This window comes from Urocampus carinirostris, chromosome 3 (genome assembly GCF_059441175.1).
Source record: "Urocampus carinirostris isolate Australia breed hairy pipefish chromosome 3, RoL_Ucar_1.0, whole genome shotgun sequence".
Classification (NCBI taxonomy): Eukaryota; Metazoa; Chordata; class Actinopteri; order Syngnathiformes; family Syngnathidae; genus Urocampus; species Urocampus carinirostris.
This window is the reverse complement of record NC_142351.1, coordinates 602558-625713: the sequence shown is the minus strand read 5'-3', so window position 1 is coordinate 625713 and position 23156 is coordinate 602558. Positions and strand designations below refer to the sequence as shown.

Here is a 23156-nt window from a genome sequence, read left to right as displayed (position 1 = left end):
AAAATTCTTACAAGCATACTTGCAAAAAGAAGGCAGAAAATCATAGCTGGATTCATAAAAATGGATCAAACGGGGTTTATTCCGGGAAGACGGGGCGCAAACGATATCAGCAGGATACTAAACATAATTACGAGCACAAAATCCGAGAGCCAACCCTCGATGTTACGGAGCTTGCATGCACAAAACGCTTTCCATAGGGTGAAACGGAGCTTCTTACAAGCAAACACTTATAGCTTTTGGCTTCCCTCAAATATTTGTAGAACGGGAGAAAATAATCGATAAAAATCCTAAATCTCGGCTTGGTCACTGCTCAGATTTCTTCGAATCAAAGCGGCGCCGCCACCGAGCCTTTCCAGCAGCTCCCCTGTTATCGCTCACTTTTTGTGACTATAGGGCGCACGCCCAAATAATAGTTTTTGGTCCTATATCTTCCATAGATAAGGCGCACCGGATGATAAGGCGCGACAACGGAAACATGGACAAAACAGTCAGATGGTTCAGTCCAACTGATTACCCCCTTAACATTCCCAAAGCTTGCAAAGACGCAAATACGTGTCGTAGACACGTGCGGATGCGGCGTCCGTACCATGTCACTCAAATGCATCCTTCCGTCATTCGGAACGTTCAAGTCTTGGGATTCAAGGAATGCCACCCATTCCTTAGTTTCTATTTTCTTTTTCGCTCGCAACTTTACTGTGCATATGACAATAAACACTTGGAATTGAGTTGAATTCACTCAATTCATCACAGCAACATCGAGATCGTTCTAAAACAAGATACCGGGAAAATAGAAAGCCGCATAACTCACCTAGGTTCTCACGTTCAACAATGCTACGCAATCATGGTCTTCTTACAACCGTGAGTGAAGTAAATCCAGGAGGGTCAAATATTTACAAATACAAACTAATGAAACATGTTTCTTTATGGCGTAGTTTAGCAAGCTTGCTAAGCTTGCTACGCCATTGCTAAATTTGGCCAATTGCAGGGTTTGTTTTGGCCATCTAGCCAATCCGAGGCTCTGAATGACTTCAGCCAATAACGATCGATTCAACGGATGATTGATACATCTTTTTCAGCCAATTGCAGGGTTTGTTTTGGCCCTCTAGCCAATCCGAGGCTCCGAATAACTTTAGCCAATAGCGATCGATTCAAATGATGATTGACACATTGGTTAGCCAATGAAACGCCAGTATATAAATCCCAGCATACACCACGGACGACTCCACGTTCAGGGGAAAATCGAGTCGGCGGCTGTTGCGTAAGTTACGAGACCTTGTGATTTAATGTTGATCCATAAATAAGACGCACTGTATTATAAGGTGCATGGTCAGCTTTTGAAAAAAATCAAGCCTTTTAGGTGCGCCTTATAGTGCGGAAAATACGGTACTTTCTATCTTATGGACATCGGTTTTAGCGCCCAAAAATGCGTTTATTCGAGGAATCGACTCCTTGCCCTGAAGAATTCTCGTGCCGGCGTGATGAGGGGGCCTAATGTGGAAGAAGAGCCGGAGCTAACTAAGCAGCTAGCGGCGTTATAAGTCTTCGGTACCGTCCGTAATCATGGGAAATGTGAACTCTCTACCAAATAAGACCGACAAACTGGCTGTGCTGGTGAAAAACATCGAAGCGCACAGGGAGTAGAGTTGCTGTGTTTTGCGGAAACCTGGCTCACGTTTAGCATCCCGGACGCTAACGTGGAGCCACCCGGAGCTATCCGGCTTCAGCGCCGCAGTAGAGACACGTAAGGAGGTGGACTCGCTAACACGAGGTGGCGTATCCCTGGGCACAATTTCCATCTGCCGCAGGGATGTCAAACTTTTGGACTAGCGTGGGACGTCATCCGCTCCGCTACAAGCAGCCCTAGGGCATCATGTTCATCTGTTAATAGACAACAGGGTAGACTGCTGGGAGTGTGAATTTCCCTACAGGGATGAAAGTATCTATCTATCTATCTATCTATCTAACAAAAGAGGAGTCCGGCAAGGGGGACTGTTTATGACTGTCAATTAGACGAAATGAGCAAATAAGGGGGATATAAGATGAAGGAGGAACAGAACATAAAATATCATTCTTTGGAGACGACCTGCCGGTAATGCTGAAGGAACCTTCGTTATCGATACCACCGCTGTTGGAGAGCCTTCAAATAGATGGAGAAGTAGCTGGAATTTAAAGAATGAGAGCAAATCAGTAGCAATTAAAGGAATATGTAAGTTTGAATCTGGGTTCGTCTGTTGGACTCTTTGTGTTTCGTGCCAAAGTTTTCTGGAGTCAATTTTGACGAGATGTCTTGGGGCTGACGCGGAGGAGTCGACGCGCCGTTCTCCCGGGAACGGGAGACCGTAAATTTTGACGCCTGGCAGCTCTCGGGCAGAGAGAGGTGACAAGCTGTCTGGGAGCCCACAAGCAAAAGAGTCGACGCGCCGTTCTTCCGGGACGGGAGACCAATGGGACCCAGCCAAGGGGCGGAGGAGATACTTTGCTGAGCAACTCGGGAGAATGAAAAGAGTCGTTTTTTGGAAGGAGAAGCATGCAAAGATATATGATTTGTGTGTTATAAAATGATAGGGTGGTCGTTTTGGTTGTAACATTTCTCAGAATTCACCGTGTGAATATAACTTGTCTTCATATTGCTAAATGTAAAAACAATCTCTCTCTCACACACACACACACACACACACACACACACACACACACACACACACACGAAGTAACGGTTGAATAATAAGTGTAATTGCGTGTCTTGTACGTTTATCAGTTTTCTACTCTACTCTGAAGTTGCATCTCCGGTGTATTTATCTGTTTCCTGTGTGACTAAAGTTAACTAGACACACGGGGGCGCGCAGTGTGGCCGGGAGCCCAGCTGGGGGAGCTGGCGTTTCGGCCATCACCGATGCTAATACATTTTATTTACCTTAATGCTTGTTTTTATTTGTTTAATTCTGCCAACATAGAGGTCATATAAGTTTTAACTTTATCAGATATAAATCCATCCGTGAGTGAAATGCCGGCTTCTGAGAACTTTCTATGCAGAAAAGAGCAAATTGCTTGGATGAACGGCGATTGGGAAAGTCAGACGATTCATTGAAGTTTGTGTTGATGTAACAAGAAATTCCAACACAACGATGATATCAGGAAAATGTCCAAGAGATGTGATTGAAAGATTTGATTTCAAATGGACAAATAAAGAGTTTCAATATTTGGGGGTGACACCACATTCCACACAGCTGTTTGATGCAAACTACGGAATGTTGATAAAAGAAAGAAGGAGGATTTGGAAAGATGGGAAATTTTGCCCTTAAGTCTTATCAGAAGGATAGAAACAATTAGAATGAACATATTACCAAGACTATTATTTCTGTTTCAATCTCTTCCTATTCTGATCCCGGCATCCACATTTAAAACGTTCAAGAAATTGATAATAACCAAATTCCTGTGGAAAAACAAGAAACCGAGAATAAAATAGAAAACCCTGTTAGCTTCTAAAGATAAAGGGGGCCTAGACTTACACAATATTAAATATTATTATTGGGCAGCTCAAATGAAAGCACTCATCTTGTGGATGACTACAGACAAAGAAACGATATGGGTGGACATGGAGCAGCGATCTGCTCCAAATACGCCTGTGGAATCGTTACCATGTCTATCAGTCACGAGGTGGAAGAAATTAAAAATCCAGAATGAATGGATTAAGGGAAGTATTAAAACTTGGTCAATATAAAAAAAATCAAGATCTGTGAATAGGGCTACAAAAATAGTGAAAAACCCAGACTTTAAACCTGCGGTTATGGAGGTAGGGTTTGAAAAATGGGCCCAAAACGGATTGATGTTGATGACCCAAGTATTCGTAGGACAGGCAATGAAATCGTTGGAACAACTCCAACAAGAATTTGATCTGCCTAAAAATGATTTATACAATTATTTGCAACTAAGGCACTACCTCCAGAAACATGACGAATGGGGGAAAATATGTAAGGAGCCGACTCAAGTGGAGGAATTATTAATAATTGACTGGTGAAAAGGGCACAGCAGCGCCTGTACTTCCTGCGGAGGATGAGGAGAGCCCACCAGCCCTCACCCACCCTCATCACATTCTACAGGGGCACCATAGAGAGTATCCTGACCAGCCGTATCTCTGTGTGGTGTGGAGGCCGCAGTGCCTCCGACCGGGGTAGTGTGAAGAGGGTGACCAGGACGGCAGAGAAAATCATGGGGACTTCTCTCCCCTCCATTCAGGACATTGGCCAGAAGCGCTGCCTATCCCGAGCCAAGAACATCATTAGGGACCCCTCTCACCCCCATCGTGGACTGTTCACTCTGCTAGCCTCTGGGAAGAGGTACTGCAGTGTGCAGTGCAGGACCAGCAGGTTCTGCAATAGTTTTGTCCCCCTGGCCAGTAGCCTGTTAAAGTGTCAATGACACACATAGTAGGTTCACACTGCATCTGTTTGTTTTGTTTTTTTGCACTACGGGCAGTTCTTTATAGCTAGCCACTCCTTTGCACATCTGTTCTGATCTGCATTATCGTACTCTAGTGTTATTGTATAGTGATTTGTTTACCTGACTGCCCATTTTGCACATCTGGTTCGCTCCTCCTCTTGCACTCTTTGCAATACTGTATAATACTATACATAGCCATAATTATCTAGTATATTATTAGTACTTCAGTACTCCAACTCAATACAACATTTTATTCATATGTACATTCGAGGAAACCGTGCGGGTAGAATGTATCGACATGTCCTTCTGTATACGCGTGTACTAGAATGACAATAAAGTCGATCTGAATCCTATTCAAAAGGACAATCAATAAAGGGGGTTCTATCAAAACTATATCAAGCCCTGAGAATGGATCTCAGTCACGATGACATGGCGGTTAAGGAAAAAGGGAACGAGAAACTAATGCGGTGATAAAAGACGACGAACGGGAAAAAAGATGGAAAGAGGGACACAAAATAACCAACAGCCCGACATGGAGGGAGTTTGAATGGAAAGTCAAAATGCCATTCTTCTGTACATACTCTATTACTTCAACCGTCAATCTATTTTGGCGTAACTGTGGGGGGGTCGGAGACTTTACGCATATTTTCTGGATTTGCCCTTTAATATGACATTTCTGGAGACAGAAATCCAATGAAGTATTGGTTGGGAGTTGCGGTTGGACCCAATGGCCTACGTAGTAGGAATATTGCCAGAAGAATTACCGTCTATCTATCTACCTTGGTCATATCCCTCAAGAGGGGTGACCGACAGCAAGACAAACACATACAATAACAAAGGAAAAAAAAGGAAAATAAATAACAAAAAAATGTTTTGGACCATGGCCAACCCAATAACCCAAACAAGTTAGGCACATCGGCACCTAAGTCGGTCACGCTATCGTCCCCCCGGATGAAATGGGACACCAGAAAGCGGCCGTGTCACTCGGGTCAGGGTGACAACAGCAGGCCCCGACAGCTTTCGCTGGTTTACCCCCGCCGCATCATACGGGTGCCCAGCACATCCTCCGTGTTTGTGCACAGGCAGTTGAGTGGCCTTTTCATGCTAGTTTTTATGTTTTGTCAATCTTACATCATTGTTAGATGGTGTCCAAAGGGCTGTAGTCATAGTAACGTTGACTTTTGGAGCTTAACTTCCTTAACTTACCTGTAAATAACTAAGATAAAACATGTTGGCAATGTGATGCTGAATGATTCAAGGTCAATTTTTACGGAGAGGCACTCCCGGTAGTCTACAGATGGTAAGGTGTAACATTAGGGTTAAGAGATAGGGTTTGAGTTCCATATTAGGGTTCTAAACTGAACGTAGGGTTGAGAGCTCGGGTTACAAATGAAACACGGTTAGGAATAAGGTTACAAGCTAGGGTTTGGGGTGCAACGTTTTAACCGATTGGGGCTCCAAAATACGGTCGGAGCTGGAGTTTGAAACTAAGATTAAGGTTTTTTGTTCTGTAGATCGGCGCGGGAATTATTGTCTGGTCAACAGAAACACATACTAAAGGTTATGCTTCTGCTAGCAAAGAAAATGATGACAGTGTCCTGCCTGAAACCACAATCCCCTGACATCAAACAATGGAGACAAATGAAAGCGATCGTAGATTATGGAAAAAAAATCACTGCAGAGTGAACTTTTGCAATGATTGCCCCAGACTTCTGCGAGAACAATATCATAAATACAATGCATTATAGTTTAAAAGAAATTTGGCTTTATCAATTACTGAGATGCTTTTGGATACTTTAGTTTGAATGTGTCTGATGTGTGTTTTCCAGCCTCATTTCTTGTCCATTATCACCCCTAACCCTTTCTGATTTCCATTGCAGCACCATCCATTTCGACTTCTAAATCTTGATTTGCCTTGCGATGAACAAAGAATATGACTTTGGTTTTATTTCAATTTAAAGATCATTTATTTGTATCCATCCATACTTTTAGGTTAATGACTTCATGATCATTGCACGATCATTGCATGATCATTATTTTTGGGGCCACGCCCAGCGACTTTCCCTCCAAAATAAGGACGTTGCGGAAAGTAAAACCACCAACCTGCTCTGTTCAACACGATTTGGAGTATCTTGTAAACAGTTCCTGGACACTCTGGTTCCTGCCACGCAGTAGGAAGATGGTCTTCACCAATGTCTGAAAAACACATGTCAACTCGCATTTTTTTGTGACCCCTTTATTCACAGAAACTCACAAAATGTGCAGAACACCATTGCAACATCAACCTGATCTGAAAGCTACAAGAGGGCAAGGAAAAACTCAAAAAAAGTCAGGATGCACAAAATGAAGAAACCTTGGGAAGGGACCGCACATGAAATATACAGGAAGTCATGGAAACAGGATTCATACATGGTTTTCATGGCCAATTACGAGCACTTTTCAAGCACTTCCAAAGCCATTTTTTTCTCCAGGACCTTCAAGAGGAAAAAAAATCCAGCGGCCATCAGAGGAAAGTTTTTCTGTTGTCGTCTTTGATGATTAAAATAAAGTCGCTATCTTGCTTCTAGCACATAGTTTGTGCGATTTTGGGATGTTCCCATCCACGACCTATGATATTTGTGTGTGAAAGGGCTGCTATAACAGCGCCACCTGCTGGTATGGGGTAAAGTTTGGGCTTCTGATTTTGTAATTGGCAGTCTACAGTGCGCCGCTAACGGTAAGCCACGAATCTTTCGGTGCTCCGAAAAAAGTTAATTGTAAAGATTAAAACCACAGCTGACAAATCTCTCTACATGCAGAGTAATGTGATTGATGTTGTGAATCTGTTTGGATTTATTCTTGTTTTGTTTCTGTCGCCTTTTGTGTTAGTTTTGCCGGACGTTGCATGTTGTGCTAAAATGCTAATTCCCCTTATAGTGTTGAAAGCCAGCAGAGGTAGGAAACCACGTGTTGTGTGTGACTCATTTCATATGCAGCAACTCTATTAAGCCTCATCATCCAGTCCAGCCCGAATGGGGATCTTTGGTGGGACGGCTACACCGCGGTTACAAATTATATACATATATAAAGTTTTGATGTGACTTCGTACCAGATGCTGCTAAACTTCATTTGATTTCCTGCACTTTTAGTATTTGCTGGAGGTGAAAAACGAGTCGTTTACTGTAAAAGGCTGAAAAAAGTTGTATTTGAATTTCAATTCTTTTGCAAAATTTTGGAAAGCATTGTTATTGAAGCAGAAGCAAAAAAAAATGTCCAACCTTCCCCGAGCTGCTTGGAAAAAGTTTCCTCTCGTCGCGGTCCTTCCTCACTGGAGCGCATTTTATCCGTCTTTCAACGAAAAATCTCCAACTCGGGATTAAAAAGGACCACAAAGCGAAACTTCTGTCGAGTTGACGTCGTTTGAAGTCGACTAGAGGACTTTCTCCACATTCTATTGTTCGGCAGCCATGACACCTTCTCCTTCGAAACCCCACCGCAATGGATTGTGGGTAAGAGTGAGACGGATCACATGCTGCGTTCAGGAAAATGGGTGTTTCGGGAGATCCTACCAGATTCAACCGAAAAGCGTCTCCAAAATGTGGAAAGTCGGGGTTTTCTGACCCCCAACCGGGCAAATGTGATTAGAAAGACTTGAGGTGGGAGGTCCAAGTTGCAAAGTTGGGGTACATAGCCTTTCTCCTGATCGGAGGTTGGAAAACTCAGTTGTCGTCTTTTCGGGAACGCAGCAACAGAAAACACATAGAGGACGAGATAGGTCAGCGACAAAATAACTCGATTCGTCCGGTGAACGACTATATTAAGGCAATATATGTCAAAAAAGAAATTATAAAAAAAAGGTAAAAAGAAAAAAAAGCAGTAACGAATACACCATTCATAAGTTTTGTTCTGTTGAAATTCCAGCTGAAATATTTTTGTCTCGTTTGTGTTTGAGTGTCCTGCAATGACGAGTCCAACAGTGCCACCTGCTGGTGCAACAGAGTTGAAATTTGATTTCATTGTTTTTTTTTGAATTCTCACAAAATCCGTGTTTTTGTTGCATTGCTGTTAAAATGTTGGTACCGCCTTTATCTTTTAAGCAGGGTTGGGGAGGTTTACTTGAACTGGATTACTTTCAATGACTTTTGGATGACTCCAAAACCAAATATGCTCAGAAAAGACAAAATAAACTAAATAGGAATCAAATGACTCCATTTTGTGCAGGCTTGGGGAGTAACAGAATCCACGGAACGGCAAAAATGATGTTTGGATTTATTTTCACTTTGTTTCTGTGGCATTTGATGTTCGTTTTGCCGGAGATCAAAGAGATCAAAGCCAGGAGAGAAAGCTTACCGCGTGGTGTGAGTCATCATTTTATTCCTATTGAGTTTCTTTTGTCTTTTATGAGCATATTTGCTATTGGAGTCATCCAAAAGTCATTGAAAGTAATCCAGTTCAAGCAACCCCGCTGTTAAGACATGTGCTGTGCGGCCGCCTTTTTGGTTTGCCGTATGTGACGACCCTCTTTCACGCACGACACAAGGTTTCACAATCACTCGGTTTATTGCCTGCATTCAGTCAACAAAACAATACAAAAGTCAGGGGCATCTGTTCACGACTGCAATTATCTCCAGCGCTTACAAATTGACTGAAGCTACGGCAAGCGCTGAAGCCCATAAACTGCCAAACAAAAAAGACAGTCGCAGATGCCCATGACTTAACAACTAAAGGAACTACCGGATTATTAACAGTAATACGACAAAAACACAGATTTTGTGAGAATTCCAAAAAACATTCAAAGCAATCAAATTTCAACTCTGTTATGCCTACCTTCGGCTCAATAACACGGTGCTGAAGGTAAGCTGTGCCCAATGTCAGTTGGATAAAAAAATGCATATTTTACTAGATATAGGAGCTGCTTTCACGAACTATCTTTGTATATAAATGTATATAAGTTGTGCTAAATGAAGTATATATATATATACAAAAACACTCATTTAAAGTAAAGTAATGTAGCTTGAAACGATGATGCAACGTGTTTCGATGCAACCACTCCACGAGGTGCGGCGTGTTGAGCGATGTCCCGTTTTTGTCGGCAGTCTCCAGCGCGCTGCTAACGATGTCGAAAACAGGCGGAGGTGCTGACCACATGGTGTGCGTTTGTTTTGTCGCTCATGGCAGCAACTGGAATAAAAGCCTCATGTTCATGTTCCTTATGTTCATATGGCTTTCCAGTGAGAACTTTACTTTGGTCCATGATAATCCAAGTCCCTTTTCTGTTTTATCTTGACTTAACACAGAGTTAAATTTCGATTCTGGCAAAAGTAACGTGATTTCAGACTCTTTCATGGCCATAATAACAACCCATTACCACATGGCTTTCAATTATATTTATTTGGTTCAAAATCTAAGTTGGTGGTTACCAATTCGGTCAGTAGGCGGCGCTCTCGGTTTCCGACACGAATTCGTTTGAAATAGCCCGCGTCTAGCATTTATCATGAAGGATGCAACTTTAAATACAACTTTAAATAATTTTGGAGTTATTTGATATGGATAGTGATCAGTCCAGAAGAAAAATAACATCGACCCAAAAATAATGCAGACAGTTTGATTTGATGAAACTACGTTTTATTCACAGGACGAAGAAAATGGAATCAAACAAAAGAATAAAGCACATTGTTGACACAAGCATTCAGTGTGAGCAAGGAGGAAGGTGGAAGAAATGATGCAACAGGTTAACAGTACCAATCAATGAACCCGGTTTGAAAATATTAGATTCATTTCAATGATCAGGGATTTTTTTCAAGCGTGCCAACATTGGATATTTGTCCAAAACACCAAAGAGGTTGTCGCAACAACCCTTTTTGTGTATTTTTGAGAACAAAAAAGTCCCTCAGGTGAGGAGTGTGTGAGAAGCAGCTCATGGCCAAGCAGGAAGATGAAGAAATAAAGGTTCCTATCTCTTTTGGCAATGGACTTTACGGGGATTGTTCTCATCCGGACGACAGGGACGGAGAGAACCACAAGCTCTCCAAGCTTTGGGGCTCTGGTGATAATGGGCCCCAACCCTTGGGATCTAGGTTGGGCATCTTGTTGTTATGATAATTATAATTATTGATAAAAAGCAAAATTTTATGGGGACAAGAGATAAAATAGATCATCTATCAAAAAACATGACGCACATGGGAATCATGAATCTTTTGAATCCATATGAAGACTTTGGGGTCACAAATCTTTATGATACAACTGGCGAGTCTGCTCACTTCCTGTGAATGAATGTGGCTTTTTTGACGTGGTAGCAGTCAGTGGTTGAAAAAAGGGGAGGGCAAATGGTTTTGTGGCAGTTATGTTCCTATAGACGACCTGTATGATACTTAACCAATTGAATGTTTTTAAGTTACAACAATTTTTGACCACAAACTGAGAAGGCAAAAGTCTTCTCGCCAGTGTGGGTTCTTGTGTGTCATTTCTAGTGTCCAATAATAGTCTGAAAAATAGTCAGTGTAATATAGTGTAATAACCTGTGAAGCCCTTTGAGACTCTTGTGATTAAGGGCTATACAAATAAAAATGACTTGACAATATAGATATTTTGTTTTTCACCACAATGTCAACAGGTCAAAGGCTTCTCGCCATTGTAGGTTCTAGTGTGTAACTTCATATTTCCATTTTGGGTTAATCTTTTTTACCACAAATTGAGCAAGAAAAAGGCTTTTCCCCAGTGTGGGTTGTAGTGTGTATTTTTAAGTTCCCACTTTCGGTGAATCTTTGACCACAAACGGAGCAGGAAAAAGGCTTTTTGGCAGTGTGGGTTAGTTGATGTGATTTCAAGTGTTCATTTCAGGTGAATTTTTGACCTCAAACTGAACAAGAAAAAGGCTTCTCCCCAGTGTGGGTTCTGGTGTGTATTTTTAAGATCCCATTTTGGGTGAATTTTTTACCACAAATTGAGCAGGAAAAAGGCTTCTCACCAGTGTGGGTTCTGGTGTGTCTTTTTAAGATCCCATTTTGGGTGAATTTTTTACCACAAATTGAGCAGGAAAAAGGCTTCTCACCAGTGTGGGTTCTGGTGTGTCTTTTTAAGTTTCCACTTAAAGTGAATCTTTGACCGCAAACTGAACAAGAAAAAGGCTTCTCCCCAGTGTGGGTTCTGGTGTGTATTTTTAAGAACCCATTTTGGGTGAATTTTTTACCACAAATTGAGCAGGAAAAAGGCTTCTCACCAGTGTGGGTTCTGGTGTGTCTTTTTAAGTTTCCACTATAAGTGAATCTTTGACCGCAAACTGAACAAGAAAAAGGCTTCTCCCCAGTGTGGGTTCTGGAGTGTATTTTTAAGTCCCTACGCTGGGTGAATCTTTTACCACAAATTGAGCAGGAAAAAGGCTTCTCGCCAGTGTGGGTTCTGGTGTGACTTTTTAAGTCCCCACTGTTAGTGAATCTTTTACCGCAAACTGAGCAGGAAAAAGGCTTCTCGCCAGTGTGGGTTCTGGTGTGACCTTTTAAGTCCCCACTGTTAGTGAATCTTTTACCGCAAACTGAGCAGGAAAAAGGCTTCTCACCACTGTGTATTAGTTTGTGTGATTTCAAGTGTCCATTTTGGGTGAATTTTTGACCGCAAACTGAACAAGAAAAAGGCTTCTTGCCAGTGTGGGTTCTAATGTGTACCTCCAAGTTTCCTTTGTGGGAAAATCGTTTTCCACAAACTGAACAGGAAAAATGCTTCTCCCCAGTGTGGGTTCTGGTGTGATTTTTTAAGTCCCAACCTTTAGTGAATCTTTTATCGCAAACTGAGCAAGAAAAAGGCTTCTCGCCAGTGTGGGTTATGGTGTGTCTTTTTAAGTCCCCACTGTTAGTGAATCTTTTACCGCAAACTGAGCAGGAGAAAGGCTTCTTGCCAGTGTGGGTTCTAGTGTGTATTTTTAAGTTCCCATTCCGGGTGAATCTTCGACCGCAAACGGAGCAGAAAAAAGGCTTCTCGCCAGTGTGGGATTTTGTGTGTGACCTCAAGTTACTTTTGTAGGAGAATTGTATTCCACAAATTGAGCAAGAAAAAGGCTTTTCGCCAGCATGGAATTTCATATGGAACTTCAGATAGGACTTGCTTCGAAACGTTTTCCCGCACTGGGAACATGTGTTACCACCTTCAGCGTTTACGGAGCGGGACGTGTTGTCGTCTTCCGTTTCCAAGTGTTGACGGGAGCTGATGCTTAGAGACTCCTGCCGACCGTTATCTTCAGGTTGACCTTGATGTTGACCTTGATCTTCGGCGATTGAACGCACCCCGGTCACTCGCAAGACTGGAACATCATCCTCCTCTTCAACAGGCTCCCCATCCTCTGTCTCTTGCTTAACGTGACAAGGCTTCAGATCCTCCTCATTTTTAACGGCAGGCAACTCTGGTTCCTGCCGCGCAGTAGCAAGATATTCTCGGCCGACGTCTGCAAGACACAAGTCACATTTATTTGTATTGCCCTCAACTCCTTAGAAGCATTGTCCCCGAGTGCCAAAACGTAAGAAAAATTCTAAAGGCTTAGGCGCTGCTGAACAGTGAGTATTAGGCCTCTGGGAATGAAATCTTCACTAGATGCCAAGAGTGGCTTTGTTCAGATTGTTTGCTGCGTCCCATTCTTCCCACTTTCCCTCGCTATTTTTCCTCGTCACTTGGTTTTGCGCGTGCATGTGCAAGTGTAACGTGTCCCAATACTCTCAAGTCCGAGGGAGAAGTCCCCTTCGACCCCCAAAAGAACCACTTCGGAAGGAAGGAGGTCAGGAGCCGACTTGGAACAAAGTCACTTCCCAGAAGACGAATTCTCAATATCAACAAACATGGCGGGAAAGGAACCGCACAAATGTAAGTCCTTTTTCACAACTATGCATGTTTTTGAAACAAAATACAACGCAACGGAAAACCTTATTGTTGCCTCAAAACATGAACATTGCCAAATGGCTACTTGGCTAGCACAAATCGACCAAAAAAGCCACAAACGACTCTTGGCACTCCAAACCGCCGAGTACCTTAATTTGTTCGGTTTAGCCCCGTTTTTATCTTAAAGGAGTCGTGCTTTCACATCCACACGGACAAAACGCCGGTCGCTGAAGCGGCTTAGTCACGATAACGTTACGGATATATGTCATTGCGCGAGTTTACTGCGCACGATTCCGCGCGTCCCGTTTTCTTTACAATATGATGCTAACACGTGAGACCGAATCGATTCTTGACGCGGAGGGGAGGTCGGCATTCTGTACCTGTTAAATTCTATTCTATCGATTCTAAATTCTAAAGCATATGTGACGCTGGCCAATAGAAGGCTCCGACAGCCACGTCAGGTTTGCGCTTGTCGATTCACTATGAAATCGTTATGCGGGAGACATCAGATCATTTCCTGTCTCGCGTCGAGTCGCGTCGGCCTGTTAGTGAGCAACTTGTGTCGAACGCGGTCATGCGGGCTAATGTTTCAGAGACTGTGGAGCAAACCAAAGCCCTGATCACATTCAGGGCAGAAAATGATGAGCAGTTCACAGAGAAAATGTTCACCACAAAACAACTGTAAGAGTGAGGAGGCTAACCTGCAGGTCCGCAATCTTATTGTGACAATGCTTTGACCCACCCTTATGTCGAAGGACAGCTGTCGAAGCGATCGGCCGGGAGGTGAGCAACACGGGACATTTATCTATCCACCTTGGTCATATCCCTCAAGAGGCCGACAGCAAGACAAACACATACAATAACGGAAATTTAAAAAGGGGGGAAAATGGCAAAAAAAAACTCACACAAAGAATTTTGGACCATGACCGACCCGGCACCCAAGTTGGTCATGCTTTCGTCTCTCCAGATGAAACGGGACACGACAAAGCGGCCACGTCTCCTCAGAGCACCCAAAACCTTGTCTTCCCCGATTCACTCCGTGCGATACCTCGCACTCCATTCCACCAACTGCAGCCGCATCACAACCCAAGTACCGAAAGCTTTCCACTTCTTCCAGCTCCTGTCCATATGACCTTATTTCTAACGCCATGCCCACTCCATCACGTGAACACCTGATCAGCCTTACTCTTCCCAACTTTGACGCATCACTTAGGCTTATCACATACGCTTCCAAACTTCCCAACCTTCTCAATGATTCCTCAGCATCAGCCACGAGCGCTCTGTCATCTGCAAACATCATCTGACTTGCCTGCCGCCACACTGTTAGACTGTTATCCATCATCTCTACACCTCTGCCAAATACTCTCACCACGCCATCCATGTACACATTAAACAGCCATGGCACATACCCCTGTCTCACACCAGTCAACACAGGGAACCACTGAGTTGTCTCACTCCCTACTCTTACACATGCTATGCTGTTCATATAAACTCTTCAATGCTTCCAACAACTTTCCACCTACTCCATACATTACCATCACCTGCCACAACGCCTCTCCATCAACTCTGTCCTACGCCTTTTCCAAGTCCATGAAAGCCAAATAAACATTCTTACCTTTTGCAAAATATCTCTCACACTCCCGTCGTACCGCAAACACCTGATCCACACATCCTCTTCCTTTCCCGAAACCACTCTGCTCCTCCATCACCACCTCATTCGTTCTTTCTCTCGCTCTCTTAATCAAGACTCTTCCATACAGCTTACCCGGTACAGACAACAAACCGATACCTCTCGAATTGCAACATTCATACTTATCACCTTTGCCCTTATAAAATGGCACCACACATGCACTCCACCAATCAACAGGAAACACACCACTTAAAAAGCATACATTCAACAAGCCTACTGACCAGTCAATCATGTCCGTGCCAGCTTTCTTCAAGCATTCAGCAGTACAGCCATCCAACCCAGGTGCCTTCCCCCCTTTTCATTTCTTTCACTGCCTCTTGCACCTCCCATGTTGACAGGCTTCACATTTTAATCACCCAACACGGGCATTCTCTCCATACCGTCTATCGCCTGGACTCTCACTTCTCTCCCGTCCTCCACTCCTCAAAATACTCATCCCGTCCTGACTGCCAACCAGCAATCTACCATCCTTATCTTTCACTTTCTCTTCCTTTCCACACTCATCGTTTCTTACTCTTTTCACTTCTTTCCAGAACACTTTTCTCCTTTGCTCAAAGTTCACTCCTATCTTTCGACATCATTCATCATTTGCTTTCCTTTTCGACTTTTACCAACCTTTTCTTCACTTCACGGCACTCTTATCTTGCAGCCACTCCTCAAAGGTCAAATGTCTCTTCTATGTCACAGGCCCTGATACCTCATCATTCCACCATTCACTTCCTTTCCTAACACCTCGAACAACTTTTCTCATTCCGCACACTTCTTTCGCACTAATCAACACTGCTTCTTTAAATCAATTCCATTCCATTTCAGCATTCTTCACTTCCCTTCTACTACTCCGTTCATACTCTCCCCCTATCCTCTCTTGACACTCTCTTTCCTTTTCTGCATTATTCAACTCTGACATTTTCACCTCTTCCCTCACACTCGAGTTATAAGCTCATCAGATCTCTTGTATCGGAGAACAGACGGGATCAAAATGGCGTTATCACGAGGCCGCGCGTGCGGTTCTCTGCGGTAGGCCATCCGTTGACCCACCAGTATTGGTGGCGTCATTCATCCCATCTGAACCCGTAGAACCGCCAATGGTAAGTTGAGAGGAGCAGGAACTGAACCCACCAGCACCTTATTGTTTTTGGACGATACACTGGCATGACGTAATTATTCTTGTTTTTTCTACCCAACCTAAAGACCAACGTAGAACGTCCCACCATCCACACCGCCGGGCACGTCGTCGGCATCTCCCGATCCGGCGCCAAACCCCAAATCACCCAGAAAAAAAAAGGAAGCGCGATACACTCCTGACTTTTTCAAAGAGGAGTCTGCCAGAGAGCAGAAAAGGAAACTGAGGCCAAAACCGAGCAGTTCCCGATTCTTTTTGGGAAGCTCGTGGACAAATTTCCACAACTGTGACATCTCTGCCATGTTTCCCTTTTTTTTATAAAAGGAAAATATTTGATTTTATTAAGAACACAAGAAAGTTCCAGTTTGTGATTTCCAGTTAGATGGAAGTATTGGTAACTTTTTGTTACATTTTGTGACACATTATTTATTTACTCTTATATAATTCGGACCAATGTGAGTTTGTTTTGTGAGAGTAAATGATGATTTAACCCAGAGTGATATGTAGTTGTTTTCTGTCCAACAGTCGCATAGTTCACACACAGTAGCTCACATCATTATGAAATAAACCACCAAGGTGTTAAATGAATAGGGGTTGCACTTACAGAAACAATATACCAAATACACAAGTATGTACATGAACTTGTTTAGAACTCAGGACAAATAGTGACTGCAGCACTAATAACTAATAAGGATCCGAAATAAAAAAGGAACGGAACTTTTTCAAGTTGATCCAACCATATGATGCGGGGCTTGCGCTTTGTTACATCAGTGAGGCTAGTCCATCTCTTCTGGCTTTCCAGAGGTTTCGTCAGGGTCAGGGAGTTCTGGAATTGGCAGCCGCAGGTCCAGATTGTCCTCGGATACATCCTGATCTGGGTCTTGGATGTCCCGGTTGTCATAATGCAGAAAAGCACCGAATGCAAAATGTGGGTCTGACTTCCAGAGCCTAAAACATGACTTTGGGCAATTTCTTCCACATTAACTGCGCGACCCGGTGGACAATTCTTTGGACGGTGGACCTGGGAACACTGAAGACCTGTGACACCACACGAAAGGACAGACCGTGGGCCAGCTAGTACACGTAGAACAAGTACTGTTTAGTTGTGACGCCCTTAATCACCAAGAGTCTCAAAGGGCTGCACAGGCCACAGACTACTATGACACCATCCCCTGATCTTAAACCGACACGAGGGCCAAAAATACACAGATATTGTCAACATATGTGATAGAAGTGTGTTTTAAGCTTAGATTGAAACAGTTCCACTGAAGTTACGGATCCGATCTCAGGGTGAAGAGCATTCCACAGCACCGGAGCTCAAACGGAGAACGCTCAGGACTTCCAGCCACGGAGCTGTTCCCTCTTCAGCAGCTCCTGCGGGGACCACGTGGCCTTCTTGCTAAGCCTGTAGTCCTGGATGAAATGAAATGATCTGCATTTATATAGCGCTTTTCAAGTCAATGACTTCCCAAAGCGCTTTACAATGTGCTCCACATTTCCCAATAGCGGCCTTGCAGCCATGTAAGGCGCTAACCTGCTTATTGGAGGTCTTAGGGGTTCAGTGTCTTACCCAAGGACACTTCGACATGTAACACGGACGAGTCGGGATTCGAACCGGGATCACTTGATCCCAAGACGAGCTCTCTACCTCCCGAGCTACTGCCGCCCCTGAGTTCTGACTCCACATCGAACCATAAGCACAGGATGGGAACATACCTGTCCAAGCTTATGGGACGGCCACTCTGGAACACAACAGATAAGATAAACAATTTAGACATAAATGTCGGCATAGAAAAGGAAAAGACAGCTTTTACTGTGACATATGCATCATGAAAACAATGTAGAAATGATCTTTTTTTTTTTAATCTCTAAGGGCAACTCTTTGAATTCAATGACTTGTGAACTAAGGTGTTTGGGTCCTACAGGGAAGGTTTGGTAACGATACGTCAGCTTAAGGGTCAGGTGGACTGTTCTTGTGTTTACTTTTCATCGTGTCAGACTTTAAAGACCCCTACTATACCTGGTAAAATGGCATTAAGATACTAATAACTAGGTTGTCATTTACGTCTACACCAACATGTGAAGGTGGGTTGTACGTTAACCCTTACTGAAATTGACCGAACGGGTCCTTTTTTGAACGAGTGGACGTACCTTGTAAAGATGAAGCAGCGCTTCTTAGCGCCGAAGCCGTCTTCAGTTTAGCGCATTTCTCCTCCGTTGATCGGAGAGACGGAAAAGGCCGTGAGCTTCCGGGCAGCATTTTCAACGTCGCACGGACTCTCCGACTGCCTCGACGCAGGTCAAGACTCGAGTCGTTTAGGTGCGACGTGGGCCAATACGTCACTGAGATAAACAGCCGTTTAGTATTACCGCCATCGACTGGACCGGGGTGGGACCTCGCAAGTGCCGTCCCATTTCTTAGGCGACAATGTTCACCTGCACTTCTCTTATTGAGGGGACTTCCCTGTGGGAAGACCTCACTGGAGGGTTTTCGGGGCAGAGTGGGAGGAATGGGACCGGACATTTTGTTTCCTTAATCCGTCGTATTATTCTGTATGTTAGTGTGTCGGCGCCAACCTATACGTCAAGTACGGTAAGTGTGACATGATACAAGTACGGAGTGTTACGCTTCAAAGCGTCGGAAAAATTAAATAAGACTATCCTCTCTGTAGAGTATGCTACTACGACAATACATGTACTGCACCCCTTAATGAAGAAGTACAATTTAATGATCAAGCATTCAGGTTAGGAAATAATCAAGAAATCATGATGAACTCAAGACACTTGATACCTGAAGAGTCAAAGACCTTAAGACCCACGAGCTCACTCGTGCATCGTTCCACAAAAGGTTTGAACCCGACAGGCCGAAAACCTGCACCGTTGCGTTTGGCGGGTCACGTCGCCCTACGGATCGGATTTCGCTTCATCGTGCAGCCCTACTTACCGCCGTCACTCGGTATAAACCCTAAATACCGAATTTTCGCGCCCATAAAAGTCTCCGGTTTTCTTCAAATTGTCGCTTTTGGAAGCAACGGAGGTAGACCGGCTCGGTGGCCTGAGGGTTGGGCGCCCGCTCCCCGGAACGGGAGGTCGCAGGTCTGGGCATCATTACTCGAAACTTTTGGGGGTAATATCAGAGGTTTTGGTGAAATTGTTCATCTTCCCCCCAAAATCATCCTCGATGACTTTCGGGCGCCTCTCGTTTGATTGCCGTCATCTAAAACTAACTTGGGAGACAGCGCCCTCAGGGTGTGAAAATACACAAGGTAAAAATACCCAAGCGGTGCCCGGTTTTGAAAGTAAACGTCGCGTCGCCACGGTGACCACGTGACAGAATGTCCGCTTCGGTTTGCGCATCCCTACGCGTCGACGTCAATTTCTCGACAATTCAGTCAAGCGGAAAGAAAAGGATATGGAAAGTTGAACCTGAAATAAAATTGAAGCAAACATTCTTTGAGCTGACAATAGCTTATTGTGTGTAGACATCTGGCGGAAGTCTTGAGCCGGGGGCGGCCAACCATCACGAGTTGTTTAGAACAATGCAATAAGGAGCCTTCCCTTTTTGCCATATCTCCTTTCTGCGTATTTTTTGGGGCCCCGCCCAACGACGTTCCCTCCGAAATAAGGACGTTGCGGAAAGTAAAACCACCAACCTGCTCTGTTCAACACAATTTGGAGTATCTTGTAAACAGTTCCTGGACACTCTGGTTCCTGCCGCGCAGTAGGAACATGGTCTTCACCGATGTCTGAAAAACACAGGTCAAATCGCATTTTTTTGTGACACCTTTACTCACAAAAACTCACAAAAGGAATGCGCAGAACACCATTGCAACATCAACCTGATCTGAAAGCTACAAGAGGGCAAGGAAAGACTCAAAAAAGGTCAGGATGCTGAAAATGAAGAAACCTTGGGAAGGGACCGCACATGAAATCTGCAGGAAGTCATGGAAACAGGGTTCATACATGGTTTTCATGGCCAAATCCGAGCACTTTTCAAGCACTTCCAAAGCCTCATTTTTTTCCTCTCCAGTTACTCGAAAAGGAAAAAAAAATTCAGTGGCCATCAGAAGAAAGTTTTTTTGTTGTCGTCTTTTATGATTAAAACAAAGTCGCTATCTTGCTCCTAGCGCATACTTTGTGCTATTTTGGGATGTTCCCATCCACGACCTACGATCTTTGTGTGTGAAGGGGCTGCTATAAACTGACATCGATTCTGCCATTGTGCTTCGACAATGCCTGAAGGCTCTGAAGGCGTTGCATAATAATAGATTTCAAAACGAAAGAAAAAAAAGGAAGAAGGCAATGAAAAGCAGAAAAATGAGCCAAATTCTGACTCATTTTTAGGATACGAGTGCATCAATCTTTCAATCGACTGCTGATCTTTTGCTTTTTGATCTTTTCACTTATTTGACTATGAATTTTTTGTGTGCTTTTCCTATGTGTCTAAATCGGTCAAGAAGGAATTGCAAATTGTCTATTTTAGCACTGAAGAGTTTATATTTGGAATTGATGTGTTCATGTTTTGCATTTTTCAGGGATTTTGTCTTCAGCGTGTAAAAAGCTTATATTCTTTTACAATTTTGGTAAATCTGTGACTATTTTGACTTAATGTGTCCTTTGGGGATCCCCTGCAAACATATACGACTAACTGTTTAATAATTTGGTGGATAATGTTATATTTTTCTTGCCGAAAAAAAAAACTTCTGATGGTCTGTTAGGGAGCCGGCTCTTCTCAGTAAATTGAGCCAAAAGAGCCAGTTTACTAAATAGAGTTGTCCTCTTGAGCCGCTTCTTCATTTATTGCATGATCTATAGAGTCAGACTGCCAATTTCGTGGCAATGGCGACAATTTCAAGCACTTCACCCAAAACTCATACTTTTTGCTGACCTCAAAAACACAACATTAAATTTCAAGGCTTTCAAGCACTGGTACAAACCCTTCATATGGTTACATAGCAATTGCCGATATGGTTTTTACTAACACGCACAAAGAAAAGGCAAACGGGGGCCGAGTCCCCAAAAACATGTACACTTTATTTGACGGCGCTGTTGCCAGTGGTGGTGCGTGAGATTTAGAAATAATCTCAAAAATGTAGTTCACTTGTTTGAGGGAGGGAATTTCAGGTTGCGGACTGCTCTATTAGCTCTTATCATAACATTAGTTTGTGTGCGTTTGCGATTAAGGGAGAGCGTAAAAATCCCGCTAAAGCGATGAGCCGTTACCATAACAGTTGTTGGTCAATCCGGCTCTGAAACGGGAATGCCCGGACGTTTCGATTCCAAAGCTCAGTTGAAATGGCGACGCACTTTTGCTTTGAAGTCATGTTGGCATTTAGCATTTGTTTAGCGTCAAGAAATCTGGGAACTATTGAAGTTTCGATTCGACTTCATACGAGTGGCAGCTAAACCATTTTATTTCCCGCACTTTTGCTTTTTAGTTTGAGTGTCAAATTTCAGGCAGCTATAGAGGGCTCCGAGCTCTGCGCTAAAATTAGTAACACGGCTTCGTGCCGCCATTTCGGAAGTCAACCGATCGAAGCGGCGATAGCGAGAGGAGCAAATATTGACTCGGTTTGTCTATTGATTTACTCAACTCGCTTCGTTTGTGTACGGATTTTGTCCATCGACACTATGGAAAACGACGTGGAGAGTTTAGACAAGCGAGCACGCGAGCGGTACGCTGCAAAGTTGCATTTTATTGGACAATTGGATCCCTACAAAATTAAAAACAAGGAATGGAAGTCTGATCCCGATTTGTTGCCATGTGTGACTTCCATCGAACTTGTCAACTATCTTATTTTCCACCCAATTCCCTTTTGTGAACTGAAGGATTTTCAAAATGACAAAAGTATGGAAGCCTACGACAAATTTGTGTCTGGTTGGGTTCGGTATGTGTCTGTGCACACAAGCGAAGGTGATGAAAAAAAGATTGTGAAAGGGAAAGTTCTACATTCTCAGAGTTTGTCTCAGCCAAGTTTACAACCATGGATCATTGTTGACAAGTCATCGTCGATTCTGTGTGAAGAATATTTTTTCAGAAATGTTACTCAAGAAGCAACACCTACTGTATTTAACCTAGCCATACTTGAATGGTGTCGTCCTATACTTTCTCAGTCGGATGCGGAAATCATAATTCATGGGTTTGTTACCTCCCGTCTCGACTACTGTAATGCACTACTTTCCGGTCTTCCGATGACCAGACTCAAGAGTCTTCAGCTGGTACAAAATGCTGCAGCGAGGCTTTTAACAAGGACAAAAAAGTACGATCACATCACCCCAATTTTGGCTAACCTGCATTGGCTCCCTGTTAGCCTAAGATGCAATTTTAAGGTTCTCCTACTACTATACAAAATCATACATGGACTTTCCCCCTCGTATCTTTCAGATCTGATCTGCCCTTATGTCCCGGCCCGAAGCCTTCGTTCCGAGAGCGCCGGTCTCTTGGTGATCCCAAGAGCCAAGAAGTGTTCCGCTGGTTCGAGAGCGTTCTCCATCCGGGCACCGGTGTTGTGGAATGCTCTTCCCCCTGAGATCCGATCTGCAACCTCGGTGGAAATGTTTAAATCTAGGCTTAAAACTCACTTCTACTCTATAGCATACGAGTAACCTAATCTTCTTATATGTAATAACTTGTGAAGCCCTTAGAGACTAATTGTGATTAAGGGCTATACAAATAAAAATGACTTGACTTGACTTGACAGATGTACATAGGCTACACGTGTCCCATAACCTTTTGAAAATGGATTTCTACATCATAAATAATTCAATTTACCTGTCAGAAAGTGGTCAGAACAAACACGAACACGGTCAAGCTTCGGCAAATCGGACCGGTTGATAGCTGCCAGCCACATTCGTCTTCGCCGTTTTGGCTTTTCTCCTGAGCTTCAATCCCTTGATCGTAAACACGCTTCGGAAGTCTAAAGAAGCCCTTCCCAGCCAACAATAACGCACGTATTCGGCATTACGATGTAGAATCTAACTGGTTCGCTGAACAATGACAATGAGGTGAAAAGCTTTGTTGACTTCCAAAATGCCCACCAGCAAATGCATTGTGGGTAATCTTAG

At 43.5% G+C, this 23156-nt stretch overlaps 2 protein-coding genes across 6 annotated transcripts in view; both read right to left on the bottom strand.

Annotated features, from left to right (window-relative positions):
* The window catches only part of LOC148368184 (uncharacterized), a 316699-nt gene that overhangs the window by 98836 nt on the left and 194707 nt on the right, over window positions 1-23156 (bottom strand). The gene's annotated exons all lie outside the window — the stretch shown is intronic.
* The window catches only part of LOC148368196 (uncharacterized), a 29193-nt gene that overhangs the window by 5594 nt on the left and 443 nt on the right, over window positions 1-23156 (bottom strand). For 3 of the 5 annotated variants that reach the window (XM_088330205.1, XM_088330206.1, XM_088330202.1), the window contains exons 2-3: window positions 19745-19837; window positions 6541-6633 (exon numbers count right to left, since the gene is read on the bottom strand). In XM_088330205.1, coding sequence (XP_088186331.1) covers window positions 6541-6633; window positions 19745-19837 — 186 coding nt within the window. Of the gene's footprint in view, window positions 1-6540; window positions 6634-7694; window positions 7886-10025; window positions 12851-19744; window positions 19838-23156 lie in introns of those variants that run through there. The other 2 variants (XM_088330204.1, XM_088330203.1) reach the window with 2 other exon arrangements.